General features: G+C 48.3%; 1 protein-coding gene across 2 annotated transcripts in view; it reads right to left on the reverse strand.

Annotated features, from left to right (window-relative positions):
- RNF213 (ring finger protein 213) overlaps positions 1–22,870 on the reverse strand; it is a 2,329,248-nt gene that overhangs the window by 2,185,242 nt on the left and 121,136 nt on the right. For both annotated transcript variants that reach the window (XM_085617427.1, XM_085617426.1), the window contains exon 2: positions 17,291–17,520. In XM_085617427.1, the coding sequence (XP_085473553.1) occupies positions 17,291–17,520 (230 nt within the window). The remainder of the gene's footprint in view (positions 1–17,290; positions 17,521–22,870) is intronic.

Raw genomic sequence — 22,870 nt, forward strand, 5'->3', positions numbered from 1 at the left:
TGCGCCACACATATACGCACCCAAAATAACAAAAACTCATTCTTATATAATTGAGAACAATGTAGATCAACGTACATCATGCCCCCGTGGTGTTCAGTTTAACTTAGGATCATTTTCCGATGTAGGAAACTCCGGCAAGGAAGAAATAATGTAAATGTAAAAAAAATTAACAGCTCTGTAGTTTTTCTTCCAGCCTCGAACACTGTGTGAAAATAAGTTACTTTGACAAACAATTCCAACACTAGTTCGCTTTTTTGTTTTGTATAAGAAAAGGGGCCTCATCCACTGCAATTAATATTAGAAATTGGTCTGGAAATATTAGAAATTGGTTACCCTCTTACACCTATGTGTTCCGAATGAGTCTGCTCACTAAATAATATCTGGATTTAGGAATGTAAAACATGAACTTTATATGCTCCTCTTGCAAAGAGTATACCTTCAGAGTAACATGAATCTGAAGCTTATATGGAAGTCGTGTTGGGAAAGACTTCCTGGAGCCAAAATATCTTACAGCCCACCTGGAGGGAAAACATTTACTTGAAAGAGCTTTGATGATGTGCAGGAGATATTCAGGGAGTACAAGTGTGATGAGCCTGCACCATCCTGACTCACCGCTACCCCTAAAATATCTGACTTTGTGTCCACTTTTATTACCATAAATCTAGTCCAAGAGGCACAGAGGTGATATTTGGCTATCATCCTGGGCATCAGGATAGTATTCACTTTGTTGAGGTTGGTCACTCTGATTCCTTAACATTTTGAACGATTTAAGACACTAAGGGCCATATGTAGGTAGCATCACATTCACCGATTCATAAATACCGAATTTTACCGATTCGGTATTTATGAATCGGTAAATGTGATGTAGGTAATAATTCGGTAAATTTTACCGAATCGGAAAAATTCGGTAATTATGAATCGGTATTTACCGATTCGGTAATGAGGCATACCTTCCCATTGATTCCTATGGGCCTGGAGGCCCATAGGAATCAATGGGATGCCAGTCACCATTACCGATTCGGTAAATACCGATTCGGTAATGGGGGGAGCATATTCAAGGGTGGCAGGGTGTCACATTGACACCCTGTTGCACCCCTGAATCTTGCATGTGTGCACATGTGGCGCACATACCTGCCCTAAGGGCATGTATGTCTGCCACATGGCACTCTTAAATCTGCAAAATATTACTTTTTGCAAGGTATTCGTTATTCATCACCAACCTGTATTTGGTGGTAAATAACGAATTCTTAATAATAATTTTCACTCTTTAGAGTGCCCCCTACATAGCATTTCTGGATTCGGTATTTACCGAATCGGTATTTTACTGATTTCTTAATTTCCGATTCGGTAAATACCGAATCCAGAAATCAGCCCCCTACATCGCAAATGCCTTAATACCGGTCGGTAACGGGATATTTACCGAATTTCGGCCGTTACCGACCGGTATTTAGCTACCTACATGAGGCCCTAGCTTACAGACGAGACTGGATGTTCACCCTACATTACTCATTCATCTGTGGGAAACAGAGACCCTACATCATCTTAATATTTTGGTTGCAGCAGACGTTCACAAAAAATTGACCTTTTAAGAACTGCACTCTGGGGGACCAAGAGTTTGACTAGTGAAATTCCAACACCAGTAGTCTCCCTTTTTGAATGCGGATGCCGAAAACCAGAATAAAAAAACATATTGTTTACCTAGGAACCGTGTCATATGCCTACCTGTTACTGACAATGAGAGACTGGTTCACCATGTGACCTGGACATTAGGACCTAAGAGTTTGGACATTTACTACTGAGCATCAAATATCCTTCACTTGCATTAGGTTAAAATCCCAGTTCATCTGGTCGGGTGAACATTATTTTATTTTTTAATTTTGTTTTTTACTGAGTCGGATCAAACCCACCAGGTTATCCTCTGACATTAGTGGCCGCTCCTTAGTTTAATTTACACTGTGGTGGCCTTCTGGCTTTGGCAATTACTCCCAACCATTTCTGCCTACAACTTGGACAGTTTCATTGACAACAAACTTTCCTTCAAAGATTACATTCATAGACTTACATCCCCCCATTTTCCATTTATTCACTCCCCTTATTGAATACCTTTGTACAGTTGCCTGGGCTACCGTAATTCTTTATACCTTGGTCTGCCAATTTCAGCAAATTCAAAGTTAAGAAGCGTGGCTTATTCTTGGGCTAAGCAGGCAGGCATACATCTCCTCTGGCTTTTTTTACAGAAGCAAACCCTTTGTAAGGCACTTTTTGCCACTACAAATGTTGACCTACCTTTATCCGAGACCAGCTCATCCACTACTTCCCCACAAGAGCACTTCACACTCCTATGGTTAGTCTTCTTCTTGTTTCTACAGTGCACAGTCATGCAGAATGGATGGAACTGCTTTGTCCTCACGGCTACAGAATAAATTGCCCTACCACACTTCAAGAAGACTAACACCCTTACGAGGTTCCACAGGCACATGAAAGACCTGATTTTCACTGGTCATATGACCTGCATACTGTATTACTCTGTTCAAGAAGGATGTCGGATTCAGCACCAGGATAATCAGTTCATAATAGTGTGCTGTATACATTTAGTACCATGTCCACAGATGTACATGCTATTTCAATAGAATGACCTTATCTTATAAGCACAATACAATTGTCTGGTGTCATGTGTTGGACCACCATTTTAACTAACCTTTATTTTCTATATGTAAAATCCACAGCTCTGGTTGGACATTCATTTTTTTGTGTACGATAACCATATCATACAATATCTTGAACCGCCTCCTGAAATAAGCCCTAATTTTTATTATTATGAAATCTGTTTATTGGCATTTCTTTGTTTTAAACAACATACACAGTCCATTTTAATATCCGGATTACTTACATTTGAAAGAGACTCGATGGTACATATCTAGTCAGGTGGACAGTAATTAATGGGAGCGGGCTCGCCACCCAATCTCTAATACAAGAGAAACATTGCGGGCCTCTCAATTGAAACTAACACAACGTCTCCTTCGTTATCTTGTCACTAAGGGGCCTCGCCATGGCAAGCCGCTGGTATTTCGCCCGCTCCTCCCCTTCGTTCTTCCGTTATTAGTAAATCTGTACATTGGCATTTCGTAATTATAATCACAGTACCTAGTACATTGGGGCAACCTGCTGGTTGATGATTGAAGTAAGACCAATGATACATCGGTAGGCATGAGCATGGTAACAAACAGGGTCAGGTGCTACACGCACTTACTAGGGAAAATGCGCATTATGGGCCTCCCAGCCAACATCAGTATCTCAGCATTCCCTTTGCTCTCACATCACTGGGGGGCTTCCCCTAGAGGCGCCACTTATAATGCACCCGTACTTCCCTATTACATTCCTCTAAACAGTTCACTTAAACAGCAAGAAGAGAGGGCCGAACAACAAGTGCCTCAACATAACAGCAGCAACTTCGGCATTCACTATAACATCCCCATGTTCCGTCCCCCGGCCTGACCCCCCCCCCCCCCATCGTCAACCTCGCATCCCCTTGTGTAGACAGCTCTATTGATAATATCTCTCTACTCCCCGGTACCACACCTAGCCAGCTAAGGCCCTTAAGACACCTCTCATGCCTGACTCCCGCTCTGACCTCGACCCCCTTCCCCCTCAATAAGTGGGTCCCCAGTGTGCGCCTCACAGGGTCCCAGGGTGTCCCCGTCTAGTGGTGTCAGGGTCTGCAAGAGTGCGTTCCACTGGTTCGCTATGGGTGTTCGCCTGAGGCCCATCGTTTCCTCCCTCAAGAGGGCCGCACCCTCCGCTCCCGCCCACACCAGCATTGAACTCCGCCATGCTTGTGCCTGGGGGGGTTCCGCCGCCTTCCAACGTTTGGTAAGCAACCGCTTCGCCACTACCAGGCCCAAGTCGAAAAATCGAGAGGCGACCTTCGTGGGAGGGGTCCTGCGAAACAGGTGTAGCAGGCAGACTGACCACTCCAGCGGCGCCAGCCGCCCCGTGCAGGTACTTAATGCTCTCTCCACAACATGTAGCTCCACAACATGTGAACCAGCCCAGCGTCCAGCACCCTGCAGCGTGGACAGCCTGCGTCTGAACGATGGAAATACCTATTTATGGAGTCGGGTGTGAGATAGGCTCTGTGTAGAATAAAGTATTGGATTTGGCGGAACCGCATGTTCCAGGGTATCCGCGTGGGACCCTGTAGCGCTCTGCTCCATTCCTTGTCCGCCATTGGACGGTCCAGGTCCGCCTCCCATTTGCGGCGCAGCGGGGACAGGTCGGTCGCCGTATGCGTGCGCAGGGAAGCTGCGAACCATCGTATCATATGTCTCCCCCGCCCCATGACATGCAGATATTGCATTGTGAGGTGCTGTTCTGGTTCCTCTTTAAGATCTCCCCATCGGCTCGCCAGCATCGAGACAAGTGAGCGGTGACAGAGGAATTGACCAGTTGGTAGCCCAGTCTCCTCCGCCAGCAAGGCGAATGGGACAAGAGCACCATCACGGTAGAGGTTCCCCAATGTGTAAATATCCGCCGCATGCCAGTCTGCAAGCTCAGTCAAGCGCAGCACCCTCCGCCCACTAGGGGAGCCCTCTATCAGTATGGCAGGGGCATAAGGGATACATTTCCGGGTTGGGTGAAGAGCTCGGCGGTAGCATTTATAGGCCACTTTAACAAGGAGGGGTCTCGGCTTAAACACCCCCGCGGCCGGATGGAACGACGCAACGATGTCAGCCAGAGGGATAGGGGGCTCCGCGGACGCCGTGTCATCCCGCTCTCTGTCTGCCAGCCACCTGGCCACCCATTGCAGTTGCGCTGCTAGATAATAATGCGCGAAGAACGGCATTGCGAGACCCCCCTGGCCTGTGGGGAGGTACAACTTGGGTAGTGCCACTCTGTGGCGTGCATTACCCCACACAAAATTCCGGAGCGAACGCTCCAAGGTTGCAAAGAAGGAAGCCGGAATATAGATTGGCAGGTTGGCAAAATAGTATAGGAGCCTGGGCAGAACCACCATTTTAACTAATGCGATGCGCCCCGTGACCGTGAGAGGAAGGGTACCCCGAAACCGCATCTGGGTTCTGACCGCCGTTACTGCCCTACCCAAATTGCCCTCTACTAGATCAGCTGGCTGCCTATATATTTGGATGCCCAAGTAACAGAAGGTGTCTGGCTGCCACTTGACTGGCACACCCCCCAAACAGTACTGCGGATCCAGAGTATCAGCCCGGAACGCATAAAGGCACGACTTAGCCGCGTTTACCCATAGTCCGGAGAGCGCAGCAAAGTCAGTCAGGACTCGCTCCAGGTCCCCGGAGATGTGCGCCACATCTTTGATGAAGACCAGGAGGTCATCCGCATATAGGGAAACCTGATGAGTCGCGTCTCCCATGGGAATGCCACCTGTCAATACCCTCCGTAGGGTAGCAGCTAAAGGCTCTATTGCAAGCGCAAAAAGGAGGGGCGAGAGAGAGGGCACCCCTGCCTGGTACCACGACCGACCAGGATGGCATCGGAAATGTATGGGCCGGTTCTCACCCGCACCACAGGGTTTCTATAGAGCAGCGCCGCCATTTGGAGGAACCCAAGGCCTAGCCCGTAATGTGACAGCGCCGCCACCAGATACCCCCACTCCAGGCAGTCGAAGGCCTTTTCGAGGTCCAATACCAAACAGCCTGCCCTTGGCCAGTGTTGCGCTCCCTCTGTGGCTACCCGGAAAAACCGTCGCAGATTAAGAGAGGTGCTGCGCTTGGGCACACACCCATTTTGGTCCTTGTGCACCAACACTGGCACCGTTGGGGTCAGCCGCTCCGCCAGGATCTTGGCCAGAATTCTGTAGTCAGTGTTGAGAAGGGCAAGGAGATATAGCGTATGCAGCCTAGGTACTAGGGATTCCCGATAGGCCTTATAATACTCCGCCGGAAGTCCATCCGGTCCAGGCGCCTTTCCAGAGGCCAGGGAAGTTACCGCCTCTCCTATCTCCTCCAACGTGAGGGGGGCCTCCAGCGTCTCCTGATGGGCATCCGGAACCGTGGGCAGACAAGCAGCCTCCAGAAACTGGTCCAGATACTGTGCCTGTCTGCGCCCGGTCGAGGTGTATAGGGCCGCGTAGTGTGCGGTCAGTATTTGGTGGATCTCCCGCTGCGTATGTACCAGTGTCCCGTCCGGTCCACGAATAGATTTTATTGGTGCATGTGCCGTCTCCTGTCTAATCAACCAGGCCAGTAACCGCCCCGCCCTATCGGATGTAGCATGGACCCGAGCCGAATGAGCAGCATAATTGTGGCATCGCAGTCGCTCCATCAGCTCAGCATGTCGCATCCGGAGTCCCAACCTCCTCCTTCACCATGGCGTTCACACGACAGAAGGCACGACATAAAGGCAGCGAGCGACAACATGAGCTGCTTACGAATATTCCCCGTCGCCCCCAGGCAGTGTCCCCGCATTGTGGATTTGTGCGCATCCCATTCCGTCAGCGCATTTCCTGCCGTTCCCTCGTTTAGGTCGAAGAACTGCTCGATCGCCGTGCCTAGCGAGGTACGAAACTCTGCGTCCTCGAGAGTGGCCGGCTGCAGTCGCCACGTCGGTACGGGGGGGTCTTCCCGGGTCCCAGCATAGCCTCAGCCGAAGCGGATTATGATCCGAATGGGTCCGGCCCAAGTATTCTGCCTGAGCTATCAGAGGGGTCAATGAGGGAGAGCCCACCACCCTGTCGAGGCGGACATGAAGGTCGTGCACCACCGAGTAGTACGAGTAGAGACAGTCGCTAGGATGCAGGGTAACGCCATATATCGAATATGCTACTTACCAGTATGCATCTATTCTTGGCATGTAGGGCTGCTGACATTCATATCTGTGCATAGATCGCCGCCTAGTGTTGGGTCCGGATGATTGCATATTGTTGTCCTGGAAGAGTCTTCGAAGTATCACGAGATAGGTGGCTCCTCCCCTGGACTACAGTGCGCATGGGCATCCCCTCCATCCTTAGATTGTTTTTCGCCATTGTGGCAGAAATGGAGTGTAATACAGTAAATGATGACCATGCTAACTAGTAAGAACTGAATGCTGCAGCTGCCACAGGCGCCGGGGAGGAGGGTGGGCGATATGAATGTCAGTAGCCCTACATGCCAAGAACAGATGCATACTGGTAAGTAGCATATTCGGTTCGAGGCATGTGGGCTGCTGAATTCATATCTGTGCATAGATTATATAGCAGTCCCTCCATTTAGCGGCGGCTGTCCGTGCCAGCTGCAGCAGTCTGAAAAAGAGTTTTGAGAACAACCTGTCCTACAGCTGCCTGCTGTCTTGAGTGTACATCTACACAGTAGTGTTTTGTAAATGTATGTATAGTGGACCATGTGGCTGCTCTACATATCTCCTGTAAAGGAATAGTCCCTAGGAAAGCCATTGAGGCCCCTAACTTTCGTGTGGAGTGGGCTCTTGGAGGAATTGTTAGTGTGCGCTTAGCTTTTTGATAGCAAATTTGTATACACTTAACGATCCACCTAGCTATTCCTGCTTTGGAAATGGGGTTGCCTTTGTGCTGTGGAGAAAAGGCAACAAACAGTTGTTTTGTCTTTCTGAAATTTTGTTTTCTGTCAATATAGTACATGAGAGCTCTCTTGACATCAAGTGTGTGGAGCATTCTCTCTGCTACATTCTCAGGATTAGGATAAAACACGGGTAGTTCTATGGATTGGTTCATATGGAACTGTGATATCACCTTGGGCATGAATGTAGGGTTGGTGCGTAGTACGACCCTGTTTGCATGAACCTGTATAAATGGCTCTTGAATGGTTAGTGCCTGGAGTTCACTAACTCTTCTCAATGAAGTAATGGCTACTAGGAAAGCCACTTTCCAGGTTAGAAATTGAATCCCACAGGAGTGTAGAGGTTCAAAAGGTGGTCCCATTAGTCTGGTGAGGACCACATTCAGGTTCCAGATTGGTGAAGGTGGGTGCGTAGGAGGAATCACTCGTTTGAGTCCCTCCAAGAAGGCTTTGATGGCAGGCACTCTGAACAGTGAGAGGTGCTGCCTGTTCTGAAGGTAAGCTGCCAGCGCGGTTAAATGTATACGGATGGAATTGTATGCTAGACTGCATCTGTATAAGTGTAACAGATAACAGATAATGTTTTGAGTTGATGCATCCAGCGGATTGATGTCATTATTTTTACAATAAATGACAAATCTTTTCCACTTTGCCGCATAGCAGGCTCTGGTCATGGGTCGTCTTGCCTCTTTGATGATATTCATACATTCTGGAGGCAAGTTGAGGTAGCCAAATTCTAAGATCTCGGGAGCCAGATCGCTAGGCTTAGCTGTTGCGGATCTGGGTGCTGAATTGCGCCATGGCTCTGGGTTAAAAGCCTGGGCGTCAGCCGCAGTCTTTGATGCGGTACCACGGAGAGTTCTAGAAACGTGGTGTACCATGGCTGGCGTGCCCACGTGGGAGCAACCAGGATGAGCGTCAGTGAGTGTTGCCTTAGTTTGCGTGCCACTAGCGGTATTAATGGTGCTGGGGGAAAAGCGAACGCAAATCTGCCTGACCAGTTCATCCATATCGCATTGCCCTGCGACTGTGGATGCGGGAACCTGGCGGCAAAGCTTTGGCATTTTGCGTTTTCCCTTGTGGCGAAGAGGTCTATCTCTGGATGACCCCACTGCTGGAAGTACGGTTGGAGTACTGATGGATGTATTTCCCATTTGTGCACCTGGTGGCTGTGTCTGCTGAGCAGATCCGCCATTTGGTTGTCCTTGCCCGGGAGGTGTTCCGCCATGAGGAAGATGTTTCTCCGAATGGCCCACTTCCACATGCTCTGAGCTATGTGAGATAACTGTGGAGAGTGTGTTCCTCCCTGCTTCTGTATGTAGTACATGGCAGTCATGTTGTCCGTCCGGATCAACACGACTTTGTTGCACAAGTGGACTTTGAATGCCTTCATTGCTAAGAAGATCGCCATTAGTTCCAGAAGGTTGATGTGCATCCCCCTCTGCTGTGTTGTCCATAGTCCCTGCACTGTGTAACTGAGTACATGAGCTCCCCATCCCTGGAGAGACGCGTCCGCCGTCAGTACAATTTGTGGAACAGGCTCTTGGAACGGTCGGCCCTTGGCAAGGTTTTGTGGATTCCACCAATGCAGAGAGTTGTATGCCCGACCGCTGACCAACACTAGGTCTTTCAACTGTCCTTGAGCCTGATTCCACTGACGTGCGAAGCACTCCTGAAGCGGGCGCATATGTAATCTTGCGTGCGGGACTATGAAGATGCAGGAAGCCATCATGCCTATCAACTGCATAAACACTTGGGCCAGTAGGGAGTGTTGGGGTCTGAACTTTTTTTTTAGCAACTGCATGCTGTGGATCCTCATGGAATTGGGTTGTGCCGTGGTCGCCAGAGTGTCTATGGTCGCGCCTAGGTACTGCCGTACGTGTGCGGGTTGAAGGTGGGACTTTGGATAATTTAGTGAGAATCCCATGCTGTGAAGAAGGTGAATGGTGTGGGATACGTGGCTGGCACACTGCCGGGCGGACTTTGCCTGGATAAGCCAGTCGTCCAGATAAGGATAGACGTGTATGTGCTGTCTCCTTAAGTGTGCTGCCACAGTTGCTAGGCACTTGGTGAACACCCTTGGTGCCGTTGTTACTCCGAAAGGGAGGACCTTGAACTGGTAATGTTGATCTTGAAGAGTGAACCGGAGATATTTTCTGTGTGATGGGTGTATGGGTATATGGAAATACGCATCTTTTAGATCTAGTGTTGCGAGAAAGTCTCCCTGACTGAGCAACGGCAGCACCTGCTGCAGGGTGATCATGTGAAAATGCTCTGACAGAATGTAACGGTTCAGAGGTCTTAGGTCCAGTATGGGTCTGAGAGACCCGTCCTTTTTGGGGATCAGAAAATAAAGTGAGTACACCCCTGATCCTTGGTCTTGTACAGGCACTAGTTCTATGGCTCCTTTGTGGAGCATACTGAGCACTTCCTGGTGCAATAAGTGCAAGTGCTCTGCGGACATAGGACGGTGTCTTGGTGGTATGTTTGGCGGAGTGGATGTGAGCTCTAGACAATAACCGTACTGGACAATTTCTCTGACCCACCTGTCTGTGGTGATGGATTTCCAGACCGGCAGGAACTGTTGGGAGTTTCCCCCCCGACAGGTGTTATGTGGTCAGGGGCAGTGACAAGGCGTCACTGTTTGGTGGTGGCGGAGGACCTGGAGCTGTTGTTTCCTCGGCCTCTACCCTGGACGTTGTTGCCACGGTATCCACCTCTGTGGTTTTTATTATAGTTGGTCTGCGTACCTTGTTTAGTGTACTGCGACTGCTGTGAGTTCTGACCTCTAGATGGTCCCCTGTTGGTAGAGCGACGAAAGGACCCACTCCTAAACTGCTGTGATTGCAGAGCCCCCATAGACTTTGCAGTCTCTGTATCTTTTTTGATTTTCTCTAGGGTGGTGTCAACCTCTGGGCCAAAGAGGGAGTGAGGGTTGACAGGTTGATTGAGGTTAGTTGTTTGTATCTCTGGTTTGAATCCGGAAATTCTTAACCAAGCATGTCGTCGTAACATGACGCTGGTGTTAATAGCCCTAGCTGCAGTGTCAGCTGCGTCAAGAGCGCACTTAATGGAAGCGTTGCTTATGAGCTTCCCTTCTCTAATCAGTGACTCTGCTCCTTCCTTATATTGATCTGGGAGGTGCTGTAGCAGTGTCTCTAGGGTATCGTAATGCGCCCTGTCATACCTAGCAATAAGTGCCTGAGTGTTGGCAATTCTCCAAATGTTAGCTGCCTGTGCAGCAACTCTCTTTCCAGATGTTTCTAAGACCTTAGACTCCTTGTCAGGGGGAGGAGCATCACCCGTTGTCTGTGAGTTGGCCCTCTTCCGAGCATTGGAAACCACCAACGAGTCCAAAGGCAGCTGGCCTCTTATGTAGGTAGGGTCCACAGGAGCTGGCCTATACTTTTTCTCAGTCCTATAGTTCAGTACTCTTGCCCTCGTGGGCTCCTTAAAAATGTCATTAGCTTGTTTTAGGACACCCTTGAGCATGGGCAGAGTTTTAACAGATCTTTCTGAGGTAGAGAAGGTATCAATCAGAAAATCATCCTCAATAGGATCAGTGTGGAGCTGTACATCATGGTTCTCAGCTGCTCTCTCAATTAATGCATTGAAGGAAGCAGCATCTTCAGTTGGAGATGTTTTCACCTCATATGCTTGTGTGTCTGGAGCAGTATGTGGGTCCCCCGCACCAATAGTGTCCACCCAAGGTTGGTTTTGGTCGTCAGGGTCAGTGGTCAATGGATAAGTGCCTTCATCAGCACCATAATCTCCTGCATCCACATCAGACTGTGTGGGTGAGAATGAGTGAGGCTCCTGTCCATAATCTTGAACATGTTCCAGAAGAACTGGTGATGTGGTTTTCTGTTTCTTTAATGGAATTCTGTATGGTTCCATAGGTTTCTCTGGCACTATCTTTCTTTTATGTAGGGAAAGTTTACCAGTCCCTGAAGAGATAAACTGCCTCGGCTCCTCATCCTCTTGAGGTACTTCAACAGTTGTTTGTCCCATTGACACCCCTTTTGGCGCTTCTACAGCGGTCTTCGTGTCGATACCTTTCTTCGGTGCGGGACCCTTCTGTGCGTCGAACATCCTTGGTCGCACCGCCGGTGGTAATCCGAACTTGATGTGCGTCGACACGGTCTGAACCGTGCAGGCCGTGTTCAGCTGCGGGGCTGTTGTCGCGGTGAGCAGCGAAGCCTGGTCTTGGATGCGTAATAACGACTCCGAAGCAGTCTTCTTTACGAAGGGGGACGGTGTCGTGGACTTGACATGTTCTTCGAGACCTTCCTTGGTGTGGCATCGAGCCCCATACCAGACGGTGGTTTCTCGGCACGAGGATTGGGAGGGTTTGGCTCTTGAGAGTTGCCCTTTTTTCCCGTATCGACGATCCTCAGCGCCGATTTTTTCGGGTCGACCACCGTGACCGAGGTCATAGGTGCCGTCTTTTGTGTCTTCGGCTCAGACGGCTTCGAGGCCTTGTCGCCGCTGAGAGTTATTTTCTCTTTCGGTTTCGATTTCGGTGCCTGTGCCTTCAGTTTCGGTTTTCCTTGACCGGATGATGGCGCTTTCGAGACCGATGGCTCCGTAGGATAGTTCGAAGCCGGGCTTTGAAGCGGGGCTGTAGAACGAGAGGAAAGATCTCGGGTAAGGCTGTGTGGCGATCCCTCGACCTGAGCCTTATCGAGTGCCTCTTCGGGCCCTGCACTGACATGTGGGCCTAGCTCATCTTCCGAGCCATCTCCCTCGGCCCCAAGGGCCTCTTCGTCGTCTCCTACCTTATCGACGGCATTATCGTCCTCGACAACTACGATACGCTCGTCTTCGGCATCATAGTTGGATTCACGCTCCGAAGCCGTATCCAATAGTCCATCCAGATCTTCAAGGTCCACGACTTCTTCATCTTCGGTCCCGAAGATGTTGTCCGGGTTTGGCGCCGCTTTCTGCGCCTCGAGCCGAGCTGCTCGACGAATGCGAAGAGTTTTCTTCGATCGGAACCTGGAACACGCCATACAGGTGGCTTCGTCGTGTGTTGGAGAGAGGCATTTATTGCACACGGGGTGCACGTCGAAGCGAGCATACTTAGCGTTGCAAAGAGGGCAACGCTTAAAGGGGTAATTTGAAGTTTCCATCGTCGATCTCGATCGGGCCTCTGGTGTCGAAGGGCAAACGGCTAACTTCGATGCTTTTCTAGAGAATCAACTGTAGAAAAATACTTGGCGCCGAACGTAAAACAATACCGACGAGTTTAAAAGCCTTTTGGCTTGACATAAATAAAGTTTTCCTAAATACTCAAAGAGGTAAGATTAGGACATCCGAACCCAATGGCGGAAAAAAAAAATCTAAGGATGGAGGGGATGCCCATGCGCACTGTAGTCCAGGGGAGGAGCCACCTATCTCGTGTTACTTCGAAGACTCTTCCAGGACAACAATATGCAATCATCCGGACCCAAGACTAGGCGGCGATCTATGCACAGATATGAATTCAGCAGCCCACATGCCTCGAACAATTTAATGCCCAGCACGCCAACCAGTCCGTTAGACTCCTTGCGTTCGAGACCGCCTGTGTGCTACGGAGTGGCGGGTATGACCTGTCGAGGTGCGTGTCCAGCACTGCGTTAAAGTCCCCACCCAGCAGCCATGGAAGACCCACATACGGTGTTAACACCACCAAGAGATGATCCAGGAACGACGATTGGTCGACGTTCGGGGCATAGAGCGAGCCCAGGAGTATAGGTTGTCCATTGAGTTTCCCCCTAACCAGCGTGTACCGCCCAGCGGGATCAACCACCGTGTCTGTGTATGTAAAAGGTGTACCCGCTCTTACCCAGATGAGTGTGCCCCGGGCATGTGCAGAGTATGTGGTCCCAAAAAGCTGCCCCCTCCATCGAGCACACAGTTTATGTAGTTCTGGTTGGGTCATATGGGTCTCTTGTAGAAGGGCTATGGCCACCCTATGCCGTTGCAGGTAGGCGAAAACAGAATAGCGGCGCGCTGGCGTGTGCATACCTCTTATGTTCCATGTAACTAACGCAGTGTCTGCCATCGGGGATGAGTAAGGACCATATGTAGCACAGGGTCAGGAGCGGGCCCGCCAGGGGGAGGGACTACAATTACGGCTGTCATGTCTGCCTGCTGCAAGAACATAATGAACAAGAAAACTACAGTGCGTTGCTGAGTGCACCTAACTAAAATCAAAAACTGCAGAACTACGAGGGCAAACCCCAGAGCGGGCATTCGTCCAAACTTATAACTCAATCGCCTATGAAATACTAGGCCAGGTGTTTGCTAGTGGGTGCTAAGGGCAGAGTGATTGGTTCCGAGTTATTAGAGCCCAATGTTACCCCCGTCTGCGCCTTGCGTGTCTTCTGAGTTGCTAGCTGTGTCAAACACACACCAGGAGTGCGAGTGCGCCCACTGCCGCCGCCCACCCTCTATTGGCTGAATCATGTGCATCCCTCACCTTCTACTCCATGGGCGGGGAAATCCCTGCTGTCCCGCAACCCCCAGGCCATCAGCGCAGCCCCATCTAGTCCGTATGCACTAGCACAAGGGGCCGCACTACATCAAAGAAGAAGGCAGCATGGTCCACAACCCCGGCTCCCTTAGGTGTTCGGCGATACTCACTTCACCTCCTCCCATCGCCAGTACATATCCTTGTCCCAGCGAGCCAGTGTTCACACAATAATGTCAGCAGTTTGAGGTGTCACCACTGGCAACATTTGGTCCTCTGAGAGCATGGCAGCTGGAGAGGAAGATCTGTCAGTCTCAGTATCACTATGTTCGCGGACTGCCACATCCCCCTGACTGCTCACAGAACCCAGTGTCGCCACCGCCTCAAGGGCTCCCTGGCGTTCCAGACGCATCTTCTCTGGGCTAGGTGCTGCAGGAAGGCTCAGTCCTGCCCCTCCACGCCTTTCCCTCTGCCGCCGTCGTCTCGGCCGCCGCTCTCGTCGTCCTCCAGTGCCCGAGTCCGAGGGCTTCGGGCCACTGTGTTGTCCCGTTTCTTCCAGCCAGTCCCAGACACAGACGGGGCATCAAAAAAGTGTGTCCTCCCCTTCGTAACCACCCGAAGGTGTGAGGGGAACAACAGCGAATATGGGATCTGCAATTCGCGGCGCTTCACCTCTAGGTAATTACTTCTCCACCTCTGGACCGTCGCCACCTTCAGCACGCTTCATGCGTCGTGCCGGGACAGCCGTGGGAGCCGGAATCTTCGGCGGAGAGTCGACTCCGCTTCCCGTTTTTCCCTCCCATGGCCGCCGGAGTCCCTCAGCTGAGAGCAGGCGGCAGCAGCAGCTCCGGTGCGTGCCTCAGGCAGGAGATGTGCAGGATAACGGCTCTAAGCAGCGGGAGCCTTACAGGTTTGCAGCCATCTTGTCCGCGCGCCCTCTCATAAGCCCTAATTTTCATCAAAGAGTTGTGTACAATAGCAATAACTTACTTAATAAGAGTGTGATAGGGCCCGATGCCCTGGGCCCCCAGGTTTATGGCACAGCATTGTTCAGTACTCCAGTAACCGATGACTGCCACAGAACCCAGGAAAATGCCTCACATATGTAGGATTGCCAAAGTATGTAGGCAATGAATTTTAACAGATCTGCAAATAAGGACCTCAACTGCATGCATGACTGCAAAAATGCTAAGACTCTACTAGGAAGGTGGCTGAAAAACTGATTGGCCACACAAAAAAGAAAAATAGGAGAATTTAGATGGAATTTATTTTCTACATTTATGTGCTCTCCTTTTTCCAGCTTGTATGAATGGTGGACAAAAGAATTTGAGATTAACTATATTTTAAGTTTCTTTGAACATGTTCGCTACTCTGCTGTGTAAACTCAAAAGAGTTTTAGGAGTAGCCAGCTGTTAAAAACAACAAAGCATGAACAAAGGTTTTAACACTTTATAAAAACAAAATCAACTGTGTAGCAATTCAACTACAAGGTTAACAAGCATTTGCAATGCAAAAGGTCTCGCATTTATGCGAGTTTAAGCTATTGGAATTGTAAATGACAATGCGTTTTGTTTATGTTTCAAAAACCAAAACATAAATAAAAGGCATTGTCATTTACAATGCCAATAGCTCAAACTCGCGTAAATGCGAGACCTGTTGCATTGCAAATGCTTGTTTTTCAAACCTGCAACCAAGAAGCTTCGCCGCCAGCTATCAATCTTTCCAGTTAATGTTTTCATTTTGAAACAGAAAATAAGTCTCACAACAACCTCCTTCTCTCAATGTAGATGTGTCTGTAATTTTGCTACGGCTAGGGTATTTGAATCATGTCTTCTATAAAGAATCAAGGTACAAACAACTATTGAAGCGATCTCGAAAGAACGTATTCCAGCAGAAATATATCGCCGACACTAAAATGCAGGCTTCCACTTGCTCTTCCACTTAATTTAGCAAAATATAAAGCGTAGGTAGTATGTAGGGTCATAGTAAATGTTTACTCTACTTTGTAGCCCCACCTACCTTTCCACCTTAGAGCTGTGTGGCCGTAGTTAGAAAGTCTGGGGCAGAGAAGATGTAATAGCCTTGATTAAGAAGCTCAAAACGCAGTGTTGTGTACCCCCAGCGGGGGTACATTGCCTGCTAAGGTCTTGTGATCCCATGCTAATGGGACTTTCAATATGTAAAACTGGGAGTTCAAAGGGGGCTCAGTGGTAGAGAAGCTGAGTGGCAGGCAGTTTGTCGCCCAGTCAGTGTCTTACTGCCAATTATCACGGTCTTCTGATAAATCATCTCTGCTGAAGGATGTGAGCTCCACCGACTGCCCTCCCAGGGTGGTCTTTAGCCCTGCTAGATAAAGCCCCGGACTCGGGAGAGAGGCATTTGTGGGGCTTAGCTGGCGTAATGACCAGAGCTGTTGACATTAAAGAGCCTGGTTCGTGTCTCGGCATCGGCTCCAACAAAAAACATTAATGTGTCATTGTGTAACGTAACTTGTGCACACGAAAAGCGCTCCAATACTTTTAGGCCGAGTACGTGCTATATAAAACTGCAAAACAAAAAATCTAAAATCAGAAGAAACATCCATCAAGATGCCGGATGTGGCAAATTGGTCCCCTGATGTATCGAAATGCTCATGCAGATAGCGAATTATCCTCACATGGAGGAAGTCCTGGAAGGTAAATACTTTATTAGAAGCGTCGTGTAAACACTTATGATATAACAAGGAATGCGCGTGAGAGAGGGGAGCAGGAGGTGAGCCCAGGAGTGGTGCGCGCGCAGTCTGCTCTTTTTGGAAGCACATACTCGTGCTTGTGGCGCACCCCTGCGCGCTCCGCAAGGTGTATGCTGCCACAAGCACGAGTATGTGCTTTGAAAAAGAGCAGAACAACAGCTAAAGATCCTCCTATGCAGCACATGCGCGCTGCGTAGGCGAGACCTAAAAGTGCATAAAATGTGTACTTTATCAAGATAACTTAATTAGCTAAGCAGCTGTTATATTTTCATGAATCACTCATTTTGTAGAACATTCACCTAGACGGAGGCTTCACTTATTGGATCTAGAAATATATAAAAGTCAATTGCTTTGACAGCTCAGCATTAAACATATGACATGCTTCTGATGGGCCATTATGCCCATGCAGTCACAGTTGTCTTGATACCATTTCCAGATTGTCAATTTGAACTTCAAGATCAGTCCAGCACCTACTGGCACACAATCAAGAGAAAGGTTCAAACCCAACTGGAATATTGCAATTAAAAGCCAAATACACATGTTCAGATTCAGGCGTACCTTTTTCCTCTGGTGTTCAAGGCTTGGATTGTCAGCCACTAATGGCATAGGCAGGGATGTGTCACTCTCTTCTGGAAACATTCCTTTTGGCCTTCTGTCAGGAGATGCCTTCTCTTCTTCTGCCTTTGAAGTAGTGGAAACCTCATCTCTCCGTTCTCCTTGTGCCCGCATCCTCTCCTCGTCTAATGTTTCCACTTCAGAAACTAAGATTGGTTTAGTATCCACTGCAACTGAAACAGATTTCAATTTTAAGGAACCAGTTGTACACTTATTGACACTTCAATACCTAGTTGATGAATAATAAAGCTCTGCAGTAATGTGAGGCACTGAATTCCTATGTGAATGGTTGTTACAACCTGATCACCAGTTACTCTACACTTGGTAGACAATCCTTCAAGTCAGGGGTGTTAATAATGTATAAAATATATACTTGTCTAAGGCATGCGATGCTTCCCAAATGTACATTTCTGCAACAAAAAAATATATATATCAACTTCTTGATTTAGGTGCCATGCAGTGAAGTAACAAATTAGGGCTGCATTCTGATGCTTCTTATCATATCAGAGCTCTGATAATAGTTTCTCTTTATATCTGTCCTCATATTATGAACAAGATTTTGATTCTAGCAAGACTGACTGTTTCACCTGATCTACATAAAGGGGCTGGAAATAAGCAGGAACTGGCACTTCTATTGTTAGAATGACGTGCTGTCTTTAATGTCGACCATAATGGTTTTACACCAATTCCCTTTTCTTAATTGTTAACTAAATAATGCCTCTGAGAAATGGTTTTTAAGGGTGCACAACACTTTAGCAAAACATTTTTTATTACAAAGCAAATTTAATTTGAGAGAAAAAAAAATCCACACTCTTGCTTTCAGGCTTCTGCATGTATGTGTGTATGATCAGACCGCATTTCGGAAGCATTATAAGTACCCTCAAAACGTTAAATTTTTTCTAACGTGTACATATATTGTATCCTGAAACCACTGTCGGGTATGCATGCTGAACTCACAGATCACTACATTTCCTTATTAACTTCCTTCTCATAGTAAAGGCTTTAAGCCAATAAATCATACATACAAGTTTGTTCAGTTTATACATATGGATACAAATCACGCCAGGTCAATTTTGTGGTTATATGACCGATTTGTGATGCATTATGAGATGAATACAGAGCAGTCTTTTTTTTTTTTTTTTTCGAATGCTTTAATTGCCAATTTTATGGTTGATTTTTTCTTTGCTGCATCTTGCACTTTAGCTTTCATGTATACAGAACGATTTTAGCAACTTTTTATTCAATTATGATATCACCAATGAATGGCGTTGACATTGCTTTAAGTATTTTAAACCTCTAGTGCAGATTAAGAGGTCCTCTGGTGGGCTTTTAAAAAGCTTAGTATATTCCATTAGCAGAGCTGCCAACTAAATCAAAAATCCCACTGTGTGAGAAGGGGCAGGGCCTTGGAGGGGGCGGGGCCTTGTGCTGAGAAGCACCTAAGAGGCACTTGTGGTCCGCCCAGTCACCAAATCCCCCCTTAAAAAATAAAAACTGCAAAAAACATATGCTTGCTGAGGCTGCTGCTTATGTTCAGGGGTGTTTTGACACCCATTAATGGACGTCGGCAATTCAAAGCCTCCGAACAAGAGCAGAAAACCACTTACAGTGGTTTACAGCGTATTTTCTCTGCCATCGTGTGATATTGGCGCCTCACCGGGTGACCGTAGAAGGGAGCCAATATTGTGCATCATGTAAGTTGACATATCTGCATTAAGTGGTATATTTTTGGGGAAAACTCAATATTATTCACTCTGAAATGTTAGAAGAAAACAGGAAGTCAGGCGCCATCTTGAACGGTTAGCACTCTGGATGTGCTGGGGGGATACATAAGCATGCCGACTCTGCAGCCTCCTCATATGTGAGTGATTTGTAGTGCATTACAAGACTGATCGTAGCACTGTCTTTATTAACTTGAATGCTTGAATTGCCAAATTAATTGTTGATTTGTTCTTTGCTGCATCTTGCACTCTGCACTTTTGTTTTCCTGTAAAAATCACAATTTTAGTCAATTTTTACTCAATTATGATATCATCCACTGTTATTAGGATTGTTGTAGGTACATTTAGCCTGTCTGTGGCCAGACGGGACCAGGAACAAGCTACTATGCCTATTTACTCCAACGCACAACTTCAAGTTTTGGACTAGTTAAGTCATAAGATTTCACCTGGCCTCTTAAATACATTGGTAAAAAATGGTATTCTCAGTTACCAACCAGTAGAGGCTAACTGCCTTAAAACAAATCTTCACACCCGGAAATGCCAAGGTTCTATCAAGGTGGCGTTTCTCAACACCAGATTCTTAGTAAAACATTACATAGAAATGTTTTATCTCTTTCTTCCTAACCAACTTGATATGCTTCTCTCTGAAACCTGGTTCAGGGAGGATTCTATCCAGTTGTTACTATCTGCTATCCCGGAGGGATTTTTTTATACTGTAGGAAGGTGGATATCTGACTATGGTTACCCCCAACTTTTTGCCTAGTGTCTAGCTGGTTTTTCGACTTAGTAGGCCTGAGATCGTGCCATTCAGGGTCTCAGCCTGTCTGCTCTCTCTTTAAAATGGACTCCATGTACCCTAGGTGCATAACCCATTGGAACTAGATCACCCTGTCAGCCCCTGTACCAGTGTACACTAGGTACCCAGGGCATTGGTGTATCTGAGGCCTACCAGGGGCTGAAGCATGTATTGTGCCACCCCTGGCCTGGCCTAACAAACTTGACACAACTGGCTGATCACTCAGCTGGGGTAAGTTGGTGTAACCACCTCTTACTTAGGTGTAGTATACCTATACCTAACCTTAAATATGACACATGTTAACCTATAAGTCACTCCTATGGCAGGCCTTAACAATCCTGAAGGCAGAGTGCTTGGTTTCATGTGAGATGGTGCTCTGGCATGAGCTGAGCCTGTCTGCAGTGGTCGGAACAACTTCCTTCTACCGTTTCCAGATATCGTCATACCATATACTCTTAAGTGCATTATGAACCTCGCGGTTAAATGCTATCTTTGGTTTGGCTTTATCAAAACATGTCGAGTAAGGTGTCATACGAATTGGAATACTAACCCCTCGCCAATTCTGGCGACGAGGTTAGCACTCCACCCTTCTAGAGGGACACGACATGTACAGAACCGAAACCCGGGTAAAAATCAGACATAGCCTCAGCTCCACAAAATGGACGCTGCCACCACAGACACAAGTCTGCCCTCCTGCTGCTGGGAGTCCTTCCAGCTTGGGAGACGTGGACAAAGGGTTTCCTGCAAGGGGGGGTGCGAGCACCACCCCAGACAGGATTTTGTGTATTGGTCAGGTAGGGCTTGAATAGAATCAGACATGCCTGAGGCTCACAAGGAACCTCGGTGCATATGCCAGTTCAAACCGGTCCTGGGGCACACCAGCCCCGGACCTGGGGCGAGCTTGACAAAGGATTGGGGGTGTAACCACCCCCCTTCCTGGTCCCACCCTTAGGGAGGGACCTAGCAGGTAGTCCGGCCCCTAGAATCCGCTTAAAGGTAGGAGCTGTGTCCTAAGACTTCAGACATCCTGGAATCAACTTGAAACTAAGAAGAAGACGGGAACTTCGATGTGAACATAAACACAACGCGTTACGGATGGATGCCGGATTTTAGCGGCCAAAGCCTTGGATTGACTCCAAATGTGGCAAAAAGACTCGGAACGCAAGTGGGTGGCACCACTCGATTGAGCCCCCACCAGTACTACTGTGTGGCACCCCACTAACGGAGGCCAGCCATATGATGTACACCACTGAATTTCCATAAAAGGAACTCGCTTCATGCATCGCAGCGGGCAATCTACCAGGCCCAACTCTTCCAGGTTGTCCCCAGTCCTGATGAAGATCCGCACGGCCAAGGTTCAAACTTCCACATTAGGCCACTAAGACGGATCGAAACGTCGACGCCCCATATATATGAACCTGGGATACCTTTACCTACCCACGTGCCTGATTAGAATTGGCTTCTAATGAATGTCTAATTGCCTGATTTATCTATCACATAAACTGATATACGTGACCAGGTCTATGCACTTGGATGGTGAATGACAACCAGTCCATTGCTTAACTTGTTTAAGTTTTCTTACGTCACAACCTCTGAAATAATTCCTTCTTTCCTTAAGCACCCTTACTATTTGCACGTTCCCCTTGGAGCAACCTTGACACAATTGTTAATGGAAATTTAAAAAATTCTAAAAGAATAAAATGCTTTATTAACTGTTGATATTGGTTTGTTGCATGGTTGACCCTATGAGCAATATTGTATTAGATACTAAGAGCTACCAAAATAGATTACATGTAGCTCAGAATATGTGAATGATATCACTAAGTTAGGAACTACTGCCTACCTTGATTTATGGTCCAGGACCATTGTTTTTCGTACTACATTGCACCCAGGTCCTTGACTTTTTTGGGTTACCCCATTTTTTGTACCGGACCTGGGGCGAGCTGGACAAAGGATTGGGGGTGTAACCACCCCCCTTCCTGGTCCCACCCTTAGGGAGGGACCTAGCAGGTAGTCCGGCCCCTAGAATCCGCTTAAAGGTAGGAGCTGTGTCCTAAGACTTCAGACATCCTGGAATCAACTTGAAACTAAGAAGAAGACGGGAACTTCGATGTTCTGCTGCACAGAAGGCTGATGGAAATCTCCCCTATGGTCAGGGAGTGACCATCTTGCTAACGCAAGCACCATCCAGCAAATCGACGTCTGCTTTGCCGCCGCCTCCTGCCGGAGCCCGAGCCCAGAGACCGACAAGAACTGGACCTCCGGACCTCTCACAGCTCGATCCACAGTCCCTGCAAAGAAGGAACCCGTGGAGGCACCGAGACACGTGGAGCCAGCCATCTTGGAAGACACTCGACAAGCTGCAAGCGCGACAACAGAGGCTCCCTCCGAGTTGTGCTTTGGGTCCTGAGAAGCCCAACATCCGAGCAGCATCTGCACCAAAGGTGAGCCCTCCAGCATATCCACGATCTGCGTGGGGCCCCTCTGCATTTTGCGACTCGACGCGCCTGCCCGGTCCCTGGCCCGTTGGCTTGTGTCCATCTTGGCGAACCTTTTTTAAAACTACGATGCTGGTCTGGTTGCTCCAGACTGGCCCCTGCTTCCCTCCAAAGGAGCAGCCCCTCTGACCTTGCTGGTCAGAGCTAACAGCTTTCTTCGATTCCTGCGACTCCTGCTTTTGCCAAGGCTTGTTTGCTTCTTTTTGAGTCGCCGACACCGCCGACAGCGAGAGCCTGCGTGGGACAGCTCGTGAACCGATTCTTGGACCTCGTCGACCTTCAGGGACCACGTGGCTGCAGAGACAAGCTACACCTCTTCACCTGTTTGCACCAGACATCGCCTGGTACCTACCTGGTGCCACGCTGGTCACTGGCTAGTGACTGAACACTGTCCCCTCTGCTTTCAGGTCTTCTACAACTCCGATCCACCCTTGGATCCACCGCATCTCTTCTGGACCGACCGCCTGCAGCATCTTTGTCATCAGGCTCCATTGAACAGATAGACGAA

This window comes from Triturus cristatus, chromosome 7 (assembly GCF_964204655.1).
Source record: "Triturus cristatus chromosome 7, aTriCri1.1, whole genome shotgun sequence".
Lineage (NCBI taxonomy): Eukaryota > Metazoa > Chordata > Amphibia > Caudata > Salamandridae > Triturus > Triturus cristatus.